This window comes from Aotus nancymaae, unplaced genomic scaffold, assembly GCF_030222135.1.
Source record: "Aotus nancymaae isolate 86718 unplaced genomic scaffold, 86718_ANA_hifiasm-v0.15.2.pri h1tg000036l, whole genome shotgun sequence".
NCBI classification, from domain to species: Eukaryota; Metazoa; Chordata; class Mammalia; order Primates; family Aotidae; genus Aotus; species Aotus nancymaae.
The window spans coordinates 43,568,729-43,582,534 of NW_026988450.1; the positions used below are offsets into that span (position 1 = coordinate 43,568,729).

Sequence of the window (13,806 nt, forward strand, 5' to 3'; positions counted from 1 at the left end):
ATCGCGCCATTGCACTCTAGCCTGGGTAACAAGAGCGAAACTCCGTCTCAAAAAATAAAAAATAAAAATAAATAATAATAATAATAATAAATGCCCAATGTACCATATTTAAATATCACATTTCGTTTTTTTTTTCCAAATGTTAAGAGCCACAGCTTCTCAAAATCAAATATTTGATGGTGAATTTGATTATAAATAAAATAATTAGATGAAATATGGTTGCATACTTAAACAAAAGAGTAACTTCTTAGAATAAGCAACCTAATTAAACATTAACAGTCATGCAAAATCTTTGTATACAATTTTGAGAAATTGTTCAATATATTTTTATATGTCTTTTATATTGATTAAAGCTAGTAGTTATAATTTGAGGATATTATTTTTAGTTTCCAATTGCTTTGTAATATTGGAAAGCAAAATTAATGAGTACATAAAAATAATACCACTGGGCATGGAGGCTCACGCCTGTAATCCCAGCACTTTGGGAGGCCAGAGTGGGCGGATCACAAGGTCAAGAGATCAAGACCATCCTGGACAACATGGTGAAACCCTGTCTTTACTAAAATACAAAAAATCAGCCGGGCACGGTGTTGCGTGCCTGTAGTCTCAGCTACTCGGGAGGCTGAGGCAGGAGAATCACTTGAACCCAGGAGGCGGAGGTTGCAGTGAGCCAAGATCTCTCCACTGCACTCCAGCCTGGTGACAGACAGAGTGAGACTCTGTCTCAAAAAAAAAAAAAAAAAAGAAAGAAAAATACCACTCATGTCAGTCCAGACAACTTAAACTAAAAGGATATATAATTGTAATTACACTTTGCTAGCAGGTCTTTTGTGTTTTAAAATTTATGTGTGAATTCACCTTTTTTATGACGTTTTTTTCCCCGTAACATTTTATTAAGAAACCCTTCAAACATACAGAAAAAGTTAAAAGACAGTTATAGTAAGTAAGTACTCATATACCTATCATGTAGATTCTGGAATTAATGTTTTGCTATATTTGTTTTATCACATATTTATCTGTCCAATTCTTTTTTTTTTAAGGGAAAAATGTTACTTCAAAACAAGTTGTAGAATTAGAATAATTTACGTCTAAGTACTTCAGCATGAGTATTACTAGAGTTCAGTATTTATTTGTGCATGTGTGTTTTTTAGGTAAGATTTGCATACAGTGAAATGCACATATTTAAAATATACTATTTGGTGAGTTTTGATCTACAACTGTGTAGCTCAAACCTCTATCAAGATTTAAAACATCCCTTCAGAAAGTTCTGTGTTGCCTGCTTCTAATCAGTCTTCTAGCACGTCAGGCAATCACTGTCCTAATTTGAAAATAATTATAGATAAGTTTTGCCCATTCTAAAACTTCATATAATTGGAATCATACAATATGCATACTTTGTTTCTGTTTTTTTTTTAAACTTATCTTAGTGTTTTTAATCTTCATCCATGTTCATCCATCCTTCTGTTAGTACTCATTGCTTTCTGTTGCTGAGCAGTATTCCATTATATAAATAGACCACACTATTTATCCATTATCTTTTGAAGGACTTCCCAGACTTTGGCTATTATGTATAAAGATTCTATGAATATTCTTGTGCAGTTTTTTTCATGGACATAATACTAGATTAGGGAACCATATAGATTTAACCTTTAAGAAACTGCCAGACATTTTCTAATGTGATTATATCATTTTACACTTCTATCAACAGGGTATGAGAATTTTCATTTTTATTTTTTCTCTAATATTTGCAAAAGGTCGAGCATAGTGACTCACAACTGTAATCCCAGCAGTTTGGGAAGCTTAGGCGGGTGGATTGCTTGAGGCCAGAAGTTTGAAACTAGCTTGGCCAACATGGTGAAACCCTGTCTCTACTAAAAATACGGGAATCAGCTGGGTGTGGTGGTGGGCACCTGTAATCCCAGCTACTCAGGAGGCTGAGGCAGGAGAATTGCTTGAACCCGGGAGGCGGAGGTTGCAGTGAGCCCTGATTGCACCACTGTACTCTAGCCTGGGCGACAGAGCGAGATCTTGTCTCAAACAAAAAAAAAAAACTTTGCATGTTCAGTGATTGGAATGTCAAAATTGAAATTGATGATTAACTTTCGTAATATTTAAGTGCATTCAAAATGCTGGGCAGTTAATTTAGATATCTGGGAATATTGTAGTTTGTTGGTTTTTTTCCATTTTAGTACTAGTTTCATATATGCTCTGACAGGAGGTGTTGAATAAATATGAAATGTATAGTCTCTGCTATGCTTATAAAACATAATTCTGAAAATGATGTTTAATGCAAAGAAATGTCTTCTAGATTTGCTTTATACTTAGTTGACATTCAATCTCTTACTGGATAAGGAAAACTGATTATCAGTTTGAAGTGATTTCTATATTAATGTTTATATGCTTTTTAGTGTAATAAAAACTTTTAATGAAATTTATATTGAAGTTATATGTTAATACATTTTAAACATTTTGGTAGGTTTTGGTAATCTTAAAACTCAAAACATATGATCTGCAAGAATATTTACATTCTTTATTGAATTTGATTATATGAGATATTTTGAATTTCATTTGTGCCATTGAAAACAATTGTGTGTATTTAGAATTGTTAAACAAAAGAATATTAGGCTGGGTGCAGTGGCTCATGCCTGTAATTTCAACACTGTGAGGCTGAGGCGGGAGGATTGCTTGAGTCCAGGAATTCGAGACCAACCTGAAGACCTCACTTCAAAAAAAAAAAAAAAAAAAAAAGAATATTAAAGGCTTCAGGTTTATGGGATGTACCATTAAGTCATTCAACTCCAGAGTGACTTTGCTTAGGAATTGTTCATTAAAATGATAATACCCACTATTAATATTAAATGACATTATTTCCCTTTATCAAGACATGGTTTTAAGCATACTGCCTTTAGGAATTTTTTTTTTTTTTTAGATGGGGTCTTACTTTGTCACCCGGGCAGGAGTACAGTGGCACAGTCACAGCTCACTGCAGTCTCAACCTCCTGGGCTCAAGCAATCTACCTGCTTCAACTTTCTGAGTAGCTGGAACCACAGGTGTTTGCTACCATGCCCAGCTAGTTTTTGTATTTTGTTATAGAGACAGAGTTTTGCTGTGTTGTCCAGGCTGGTCTTAAGCTCCTGGGCTCAAGTGATTCTCTCACCTTGGCCTCCCAAAGTGCTGGGAGGTATGAGCCAGTGTGCCCAGCCACCTTAAGAATCTTGCAGATAGGCCTTCAAGTGTCTTGTTTATGCTGACCATGTTTTGGTATTGATTTGGCAAGCACATTATAGGGCCAAGGAGAAATAGATCTGAACCCAGTTTACAGTTAAAAATTACAGCATGGGATTGTTAGGGGTGGTTATTCTGGGACATAGCAAATTAGTCAATATTTTCTGTAATACTAGTAGTCTAGATATAGGAGGTTATGTTCCAGTATCTTATGTTCCCATGATCTCGTTTTACCTTTTGGAATTGTTCACCCTCTTTATTCCCTGCTGTATGGCCTACATAATTTTAAAAATGGGAGTAACTGGGAGAGGGACAAGGGCAAATGTTGATGGTAGTAAACATTAAGGAAGCACTTACTATTTGGCAAATACTGTTATAAGTGTTTTACATATATTCACTAATCCTTGCTCACAGTAGGTTTGTGAAGTAAGTATTAGTAGTATATTCATTTTATAGATTTATAAACTGACACAGGAGTTAAGTAACTTATCCAGGGTTACAGAGCTAGGAAGAGGCTGACTTAAGAATCAAACCCAGCCAGTCTGTCTCCATAGTTCATGCCTTTCTGCTGTTCTGCAAAAGAAAAGGGTATATCTAAGTCTCAGAATCTTATGGTATTTCAAAGTTAATTATAAATGATTTCTGAATTATCAGAATTTAATGATCTTGTTCAGTATTTTTTTCTGGGAGCTGATGGGGTGGTGGCAGGGAGAGTCTTGGATTTTAGGGTCTAAGAGTCTAATAGCCATTCTCTTAGACCCTGGGAATACAATAGAGTATTTTACTCCAGGATGTTTTTCCCAGCCTTTTGTTGAAGACATTCTTTTTACCCACTCTTTAGGGTTTCTCTTGGACAACCTAATACAAAACAGAGAAATTTTAACAGTGCAGAAAGATTTTGTTAGTTTTTAATTCAATGCACAGTGACTGCTACTGATAGAAATAAGACAAAAAGAGAACTATTAAAATTGGCTAAAATTGCACACAGCAAATATTTTTGTTCTTTTTTTTGAGGCAGAGTTTCGCTCTGTCACCAGGCGCCAGGCTGGAGTGCAGTGGTGCGATCTTGGCTCACTGCAACCTCCACCTCCCCGGTTCAAAGCAATTCTCCTTCCTCAGCCTCCCGAGTAGCTGGGACTACAGGCGCGCACCACCAAGCCCAGCTAATGTTTGTATTTTTAGTAGAGATGGGGTTTCACCACGTTGGCCAGGATAGGATAGCTCCATCTCTTGACCTCCCTCATGATCTGTCCGCCTTGGCTTCCCAAAGTGCTGGGATTACAGGTGTGAGCCACCACACCTGGCCAGCAAAATTTTTTAGAATTCAAAAATTGATTGAAGCATTCTGTCTTTTGTTAATACTAAAAACTCAAAACTTTATCTGGGAAGATCAGGCTTGGTAAAACAATAAAAATAACCAACCGTGACAGCTACAAATTTATCTAAAAACTGATAAATTTTCTTTACTAGAACTTGTTGGATTAATGCAATCCTGATAATATTTAACTGTGTAAAATTTGACTCAGTAAAACTGTATTTGGTAGAAATTATGGTTATAAAAGAACATGTTCATAAGAGCTTTCACTAATCAATGAAATATGGTACATAAAAAAGTGACTAATGAATCTTTGTTATAAGGTTTACTTGAAAATGATTGATCCTGAAGGTATAATCAATGAAATATGGTACATAAAAAAGTGACTAATGAATCTTTGTTATAAGGTTTACTTGAAAATGATTGATCCTGAAGGTAACAGTTCTTTAGCAATGAAAATAAAAATTCATTGCTGAAGAAAACAGGTCTTTAGCAGTGAAAATAAATCAACTGAGCCGCTGTTGATTTGTATTTTAATTAAAAAAATTTCTTTAGCAATGAAAAAAAATGGAAATGAGTACAGAATTATATTCTAAAGCAACTCAATGAAAATGAATTTTAAGATAAATACATATGTATATGTATATTTATACATATTCTCTTTCACAATTAGTTCCATTTTTAAAATTACGTAGGCCATATGGAGAGAGTTAATAACTGCAAAAGGTAGAAACAAGATTATTGGCAACATGGGATAGTGGAACATAGTCTCCTGTATCTCAACTATTTGTATTACAGAAAATATTGACTAATTTGCTATGTCCCAGAATAACTACCCCTAACAATTTATATATATATATATATATATATAATTTTTGTGTGTGAGGAGCTTTTCTGGAAAATTCTAAAACTAGATTTAGAATTGGCAAAACTGGTTACAGATAACTATTTTATTTATTTTTTTTTTTGAAGAAAAGGAAAGAGAGAAAGAAAAAAAAAGAATGAAGAAGAGAAAGAAAAATGAAGAGAAAGAGGGAGAGAGAATGGGAGTATTGCTTTATTGCCCAGGCTAGAATGCAGTCTAAAAATGGGAATTGAAAACCTCTTTTATGCCAATAATTGTGCTTAAGAATGGAGACAGGAAGGAATAAGGGAAGAAAATAACAAACAAGCAGCCAACCATCCTTCCTGTCTCTATTCTCTCTCCCTCTTTCTCTTCCTTTTTCTTCCTCTTCTTCGTTCTTTTTTTTTCTTTCTTTCTTTCTTCCTTTTTTTCCTAAAAAAAAAAAAAAGAATTGGCAAAATGAAAATTCTAAAAGAGCTGTACCACTGATAATTTTATATATACATAAATACATATGTATATGTTATAATTTATATGTGTGTGTGTGTGTGTGTGTGTATATGTATATATATATATATATATATATATATATATATAAATTTTTTTGAGATGAAGTCTCACTCTGTCGCCCAGGCTGGAGTGCCAGTAGTGCATTCTTAGATCACTGCAACCTCCGCCTCCTGGATTCAAGTGATTCTCCTGTCTCAGCTGTGAAGGTAGCTGGTACTACAGGCATGCACCATCATGCCTGGCTAATTTTTGTATTTTTAGTACAGATGGGGTTTCGCCATGTTGGCCAGGGTGGTCTCAAACTCCTGACTTCAGGTAATCCACCTGCCTCAGCCTCCCAAAGTGCTAGGGTTATAGGCATGAGCCACTGTGTCCGGTTGATAATTGTATTTTAATTAAATATTTTTATAAATATTAAGTGAAAATGTACCTAGAATCAAAATAGCAGTGTTTGAAAAGTATCTTGTTCTGAGAGTATGGTATTGAACAAATCAAAACAGACTCCTCCTCTCAGGACTTTAAAAGTTAGTGGGGAAGGCTGACATTAAATACTTTGTTACATAATGAATTATTGAGATAAATGTTGAGGTAATAGGGTGAGTTGATCTCATTTGGCAATTGGAAATTTAAGTTGTACGGAGAGTAGAAGTTAATTTAGATAAGTGCGTTAGAAGAAGACATGTAAAAGTAGCTATGGCTGGAAATAGCATGCTTCCTTCAAGATTGCTAAGACTAATGGATTTTAAGCCAGAGGCATACATTATCAGATTTACATTTAAAAATGGATAACGATAAAAAATGTGGAAAATGATTTTTAGAGAATATAGGTGGCAAAAGAAGATCTCAGTAGACTTGTTGGGAAGCTCCTGCAGCAATACAGAAATCCAGATAAGAGTCGAATTGAAAACAGTGGAGGCAATGGAGAAGGATACAGTACACAGCTTTGAGAACCTCGTAGGGGGCAAGAATTGTCTGGATTTTGTGGTTGATTTTCTGTGGGACTGACAAAGTAGAGAGTGTCAAGGATGATTTCCAGTTGTCTGGCTTGAATAAGGACAAGACATGGGGAAACCAAAGGATAAACAATTTTTGGAGAAACTATGTGGACATGATGAGTTTGAGATGTTTATGAGACGTGTGGACATGTCTGGGAGGCAATTGGATATACAGATCAAGTGTTGTAATATGGGCTAGAGTAAAAAAGGTTAGTACCATTGAAGCCACTGAGGTGGATGGGCTACTTAAAAAGAAGTGGTACACAGTGAGAGAACAGGGCCTAGGAGTCAGTTCTGAAGAACGCCAATAAATAAAAGGTAGAAGAAGTATGACCTGGCAAAGATGTCTAAGAAGAAGCAAGCAAAAAAGTAAGAGGAAAATTTGAAGGGTGTTAGAGAAGCTACAAAAATATAGTTCAGTATTTCAAGGAGTAGTCAACATTGTCTTACGCTTTCGAAAACTTTGATTAGGACTAAAGACACAACCTGTGGGTTTATAGACAAAGAGCTCCTAGTGTCCTTTTAATAGGGCAGTTTAGGGGAAGACTGTACTGGAAGCCAGATTGGAGTAGTTAAGGAGTGACGGAATTTGAAGAAGCAGAGGCGATGAGGGGTTGGGATAATTTGGGTACTTGAAGTGGAAACAATGGGGTAGACAGCTTCTTATGGTATGAAAATGTCTCTCTCTCTCTTTTTTTTTGAGACAGAGTCTTGCTTTATTGCCCAGGCTGGAGTACAGTGGTGCGAGTCTCAGCTCGATGCAACCTCTGCCTCCAGGGTTCAAGTGATTCTTTTGCTTCAGCCTCCCAAGTAGCTGGAATTACAGATGCCCACCACCACACCTGGCTAATTTTTGTACTTTTTTTTTTTTTTTTTTTTTTTTTGAGATGGAGTGTCACTCTGTCGCCCAGGCTGGAGTGCTGTGGCGCGATCTTGGCTTACTTCAACTTTCGTCTCCCGGTTTCAAGTGATTCTTCTGCCTCAGCCTCCTGAGTAGCTGGGATTACAGGCGCACGCCACCACGCCCAGCTAACTTTTGTATTTTTAGTAGAGACGAGGTTTAACCATGTTCATTAGGCTCCTGACCTTGTGATCCTCCCGCCTCGGCCTCCCAAAGTGCTGGGATTACAGGTGTGAGCCACCGCACCTGGCCTAATTTTTGTATTTTTAGTAGAGACGGGATTTCACCGTGTTGGCCAAGCTGGTCTTGAACTCCTGACCTCAGGTGATCCACCTGCTTTGGCCTCCCAAAGTGCTGAGATTACAGGCCTGAGCCACCGCACATGGCCAGAAACTTCTCTTTTTATGTATGTGTTTCTTCCTGCAATACGTATTTCTCCCTGAAATATAACAGATTACATAATAATCTTGACCTTATTTTTCCATGCTATGGTTTTTTCCCCATGGTTTACTGTGGAGAAAGGAATTTATTAAGTAGGAAGTCAAAGAGTCACCTTGTTAAAATCTCTTTGGGAGTCTGAGGCAGACGGGTCTTTTAAGTTCATGAGTTTGACACCAGCCTGGGCAACATGGTGAAACCAATAAAGTGGTCACTCTTGGTTGGTGGGAATATCATTGATACAGCCTTTCCTGTAGAAAAATTTGTCAGTCTAAATCAAGAGTCTGAAAATCTTTAAATTCATTGGACTGGTAATTTCTTTTCTTGGACTTTGTCTTCCACAAATAAGCAGAGATTTACAGATTGAGTATAATATAGCTTTTTAAAAAAGTCCAGTAATAAGGGACTAATAATATATAGAAGTATATCCACAATAACATATGAAAAGAGGAGAGTAAAAAACTGTCCAGTACATTTACTGAGACATTAGAGGCACATTTCCCCCCAAAAAAGTATCTGAAAAATGATCCATATACCCTCATTAGGGAAGGAAGATCAGGAAATGGGAGGAGCTGCACTTAACTCCTGTGTCTTCTTGGTTCCTGCTCAGGGTTCTAGCAGTCTGAAATTTTTCAGGGACTGATTAGAGTTCGTTGGGTCATGCCAGACAGAGCTGACTCAGGCTGGGTATGAATCACTTGTTTTCTCAGAAATTAACACCTTGGTGGTTCTGGGTATAACTTACTAGTTGAAGATAGCCAAGACTGACTTTCTAAATCCATGAATGCCAGTAATGAAGATACCATTTATCTGAGTTCTAGTACTGATGATGGATTTTCAGGCTTTTGGGAGATTGATTTACCTGGCTTGGAGATGTACAAATTTTGTTGTTGTTGTTGTAGTTGTTTTTGCAGACATATGTCTTCCTTTTCTTTCTTTTTTTCTTCTTGGTGAATACCTAGCATTGTGATGGCTGATTATAGTAGGTGTATGTTTAACTTTTAAAACTGGTTGTACTGTTTGACATTCCTTCCAGCAGGGTATGATATTTTCACTTGCTCTCTCTCTTTACCAGCACTTACAGTGGTCATTTAAAAAAAATTTTATTTTAGTTAATCTAATATGTGTGTGGTGTTATTTCACTGTTTGTGTGTGTTTTAAACAGCTTTATGGAGATACAATTAACATACCATATGATTCAGTCATGTAAAGTGTCCAGTTAATTGTTTTTTAATATATTCAGTTAATGTGCAACCATCAGAACAGCCAGTTGTAGAATATTTTCAATACCTGAGAAACTTTGTACTTTTAGCTACTATCCCCCTACTTCCTAACCCGATCACCCCATCCTTACCCTCTAGCCTAAGCAGCCACTAATCTATTTTCTGTCTCTGTAAGATTTCCCTGTTCTGGACATTTTATATGAATGGAATCCTAAAATATATGGTCTTTGTGACTGGCTTCTTTCACTTAGCATAAATGTTTTCAGGGTTCATCCATGTTTTTGCATATATCAGTACTTTATTCATTTTCTTCCTTTTTTTTTTTGTTTGAGATGGAGTCTCACTTTGTTACCCAGGCTAGAGTCCAGTGGCGCAGTCTTGGCTCACTGCAACCTTCGCCTTTTGGGTTCAAGGTATTCTCCTGCCTCAGCCTCCCAAGTAGCTGGGAGTACAGGTACATGCTGCCATGCTGGCTAATTTTTTGTGTTTTTAGTAGAGATGGGGTTTCATCATGTTAGCCAGGATGGTCTCGATTTCCTGATCTCATGATCTGCCCACCTCGGCCTCCCAAAGTGCTTGGAATGCAGGCATGAGCCATCGAGCCTGGCCACTTTATTCTTTTTCTATGATGGAGTTATATTCCATTGTATGCATATGCCACATTTTGTTTATCCATTTGTCAGTTGAATGCGCATGTGGGTTGTTCATACCTCTAGGCTATTATTAATAATTCTATGAACACTGATGGGCAAGGTTTTTTTTTGTGACATACGTTGTTACTCTTTTGGGCATATACTTAGGAGTATAATTGCTGTGTCATTTGGTGACTCTTGTTTAATTGTTTGAGCAACTGTCATGCTGGTTGCCAAAGTGCTGCACCATTTTACACTCCCACCAGCAAGGTATGACGGTTTTGATTTCTCCATATCCTCATCAGACTTGTTTATTGTCTAACTTTATGATTCCAGCCATCATAATGGTTGTGAAGTGGTATTTCAGGTTTTTAATATGTATTTTCTGGATGACTATTGATGTTAAATATCTTCTTATGTGCTTATGGGCTGTTTGTATATATCATTTTCTGAATTGTCTGTTTAAGACCTTTGCCCATTTTCTATTGATTTGTTTGTTGTCTTATTTTTAAACTATAAGAATTATTAGGCCGGGCGTGGTGGCTCATGCCTGTAATCTCAGCACTTTCAGAGGCCAAGATGGGTGGATCATTTGAGGTCAGGAGTTTGAGACCAGCCTGGCCAACATGGTGAAACCCCATCTCTATAAAAATACAAAAATTAGCTGAGCGTGGTGTCCGTCGCCTGTAATTCCAGCTACTCAGGAGATTAAGGCGGGTGAATCGCTTGAACCCAGGAGGCAGAGGTTGCAGTGAGCTGAGATTGCACCACTGCACTTGAGTCTGGGTGTGATCTTCCCGCCTCGGCCTCCCAAAGTGCTAGGATTACAGGTGTGAGCCACTGCAGTCTGCTCCCCTTTTGTTTTCTTAATGACATCTTTCAAAAAGCAAAAGTTTTAAATTCTGGTAAAATTTGATTTATAATTTTTGATTTTTGTGCTTTGTGCTTTCGTGTTCTAAGAAAGCTTTGCATATCTTGAGTTTACAAATATTGTATCCTGTGTTTTCTGTTAGAATTTTTTTGCTTTAGGTTTTACATTTAGGTCTCTCATCCATTTTGAATTGAATTTTGTATATTGGTTGACTTAATGGTTGATGTTTATCTTTTCCAAATAGATATCCAGTTGGTTTGGCAATGTTGTTGAGAAGACTCCCTTTTCCTCATTGAATTTGGTTCCCCAACTTTGTTGAAAATCATTTCGACGTACATGTGTGAGTGGGTCTATTTCTTGCTACTCTTTCAAGTAATTGGAATGTCTACATGTCTTTTATGGAGGGAGGGGCAGTACCAAACTCTTTTGATTGTTGCAGCATTATTGTAAACGTCCAACTTTGTTTTGTTTTGTTTTTTTTAAAATCGCTTTGGTTACTCTACGTTATTTTCATTTCTATATGATTTTTTTTTTTTTTTTTTGAGACCGAGTGTCGCTCTCGTTACCCAGGCTGGAGTGCAATGGCGCGATCTCGGCTCACCGCAACCTCCGCCTCCTGGGTTCAGGCAATTCTCCTGCCTCAACCTCCTGAGTAGCTGGGATTACAGGCACGCGCCACCATGCCCAGCTAATTTTTTTGTATTAGTAGAGACAGGGTTTCACAATGTTGACCAAGATGGTCTCGATCTCTCGACCTCGTGATCCAGCCGCCTCGGCCTCCCAAAGTGCTGGGATTACAGACTTGAGCCACCGCGCCCGGCTCCATATGAATTTTTAAACCAACTTGTAATTTAACTAAAAATGTCCTGGGGTTTTGATTGGTATCGTGTTGAATATATCGATCATTTTGGGGAAAATTGCTATGTTAACAAAATTGAATGTTCCAATTCATGAACTAGGAGTTGTGCTTATTTATAAGAGCTTTGTTAATTTTTTTTTAACAAAGCTTTTTAATTTTAGTATAGAGATCTTGGTTATCTTCTATTAGATATTTTCCCAAGTATTTCATGTGTCTGTGTTGTTGACCTACTGTGAATGGAATTTAAAAATTTATTTTTTATTATTTCTTGCTAGTCTGTAAGAATTCAGTTGATTTTTGGATATGAACCTTGTATCTTGTGACTCTGCTAAATGTATCATTTTTCTTTATTTTTAGATTCTCTGGAGATTTCTATGTAAATAGTTATGTCATCTGTAAATGCTACCATTTTATTTACTTCTTTCTGAGCTTTATACTTTGTACACTTTTATTGCCTTATTGTAATAGATGAGACTTCCAGAATGATGTTGAATTGATGTGGATGTTCTTGTTTTATTCCTGACATCGGGATATTTCCTTTCTTTTTTCCTATTTAAGTAAATAGTGCATTTTAAAAGGAGAAAAATGACTTCATTTTGTTTAAATTCTATTGTTTTGATAGTTTCCATGGTTCAGGTGTGTATGACATAAAAGACATAGTGAAGGGCTCTTCAGTGATGGGGAGAGTGAGATTTTTCTGTCGTCGGCTAAACCACCTTTTATCCAGCCATTGAAAATCTAGTGTACAAGTTAGTAAGAAGCAGGAGACAAAATAATTTTATAAATATTTATTCTCATTTTTCTTTGGTGTTTTATACTTGCACTTTCACTTCTGGGTACATAGCCAAAGAAAATGAAATTGGTATGTTCAAGAGATACCTGCATTCTCATGTTCCTTGCAGTATTTTTTACAGTAGCCAAGATATGAAGTCAACCTAAGTGTCCATCAATGGGTGAATGGATTAAAAACGTCTTGGTATAGATATACAGCGGAAAACTACGCAACCTTAAAAAAGAAGGCAATCCTGTCACTTGTGACAACATGGTAAACCTGGAGGATGTTATGCTAAGTGAAATAAGCCAGACGCAGAAAGACAATTACTGTGTGATCTCACTTATATGTGGAATTCAAAAAAGTCAAACTCTTAGAAAGTGGAATGATGGTTACCTACAGTTGGATAGTGGTGGGGCATTGAGGAAATATTGGTCAAAGGATCCAAAATTTCAGTTAAGGAGGAATAAGTTGAAGAAATCTATTGTACAACATGGTGACTATAGTCAATGTATACATGAAAAATGCTAAGAAAGTAGCACTTAAAAAAATGTTCTTACCACAAAAATTATGTGAGGTAATGGATAATGTAATTAGTTTGATTTAGCCATCCCACAGTGTATACATACATCAAAACAGAATGTTGTACACCTACATATATATAATTTTTATTTATCAATTAAAATAAATGAACAAAAAATTTCAGGTTTTAGTTTTAGAGAACTCTTCAATCTTTGCTTTTCCTCAGCTTGTCATGTCACTTAAATCAATTTTGTCAAAATGTGATTTTAGATATTTTTCTGTGTTGTGGACACTGAAATAATGTCTTAATTTTTAGAGTTTTAAAATGTTTACAGTGATTATTATGTTATTCTGTTTCAATGGAGTTTATTTGACTTTGGAACAGTAAGATATTAACAGTCATTGTACTCGTGGTAATATTAACATCTGATATTTGGATTTCTTAGTTTAGACAGACTCTACTATGGGTATGATCAAATATTCTTTCATACTATTTCTTAGTATGATCTAATTTTCTTGTGCCTTTTTTTGTTTGAATGACCTTACTATTTAGACATTAAAGTCATTTTTAATAATGTGGATTTTTATTTTATTTTTTTATTATAGTTCATTCAGCTCCTAAAGAAATACCAGTGTCCAAGGACCAAGAGGAAAAATCTGATAGCCTAGTTAAATATTTCAATGTTGTTTGGTGTAAG

At 36.2% G+C, this 13,806-nt stretch overlaps 1 protein-coding gene across 3 annotated transcripts in view; it reads left to right on the top strand.

The window, feature by feature from the left end:
• Positions 1 to 13,806, top strand: part of LOC135278032 (DNA repair and recombination protein RAD54B-like) — a 70,618-nt gene extending 56,812 nt beyond the window's left edge. The window contains exons 10-11 of one of the 3 annotated variants that reach the window (XR_010345581.1): positions 11,200 to 11,295; positions 13,715 to 13,806. Coding sequence is in view for 1 of the 3 variants with exons in the window: in XM_064384407.1 (XP_064240477.1) it covers positions 12,717 to 12,742 (26 nt within the window). In the remaining 2 variants the exon portion in view is untranslated. The other 2 variants (XR_010345582.1, XM_064384407.1) reach the window with 2 other exon arrangements.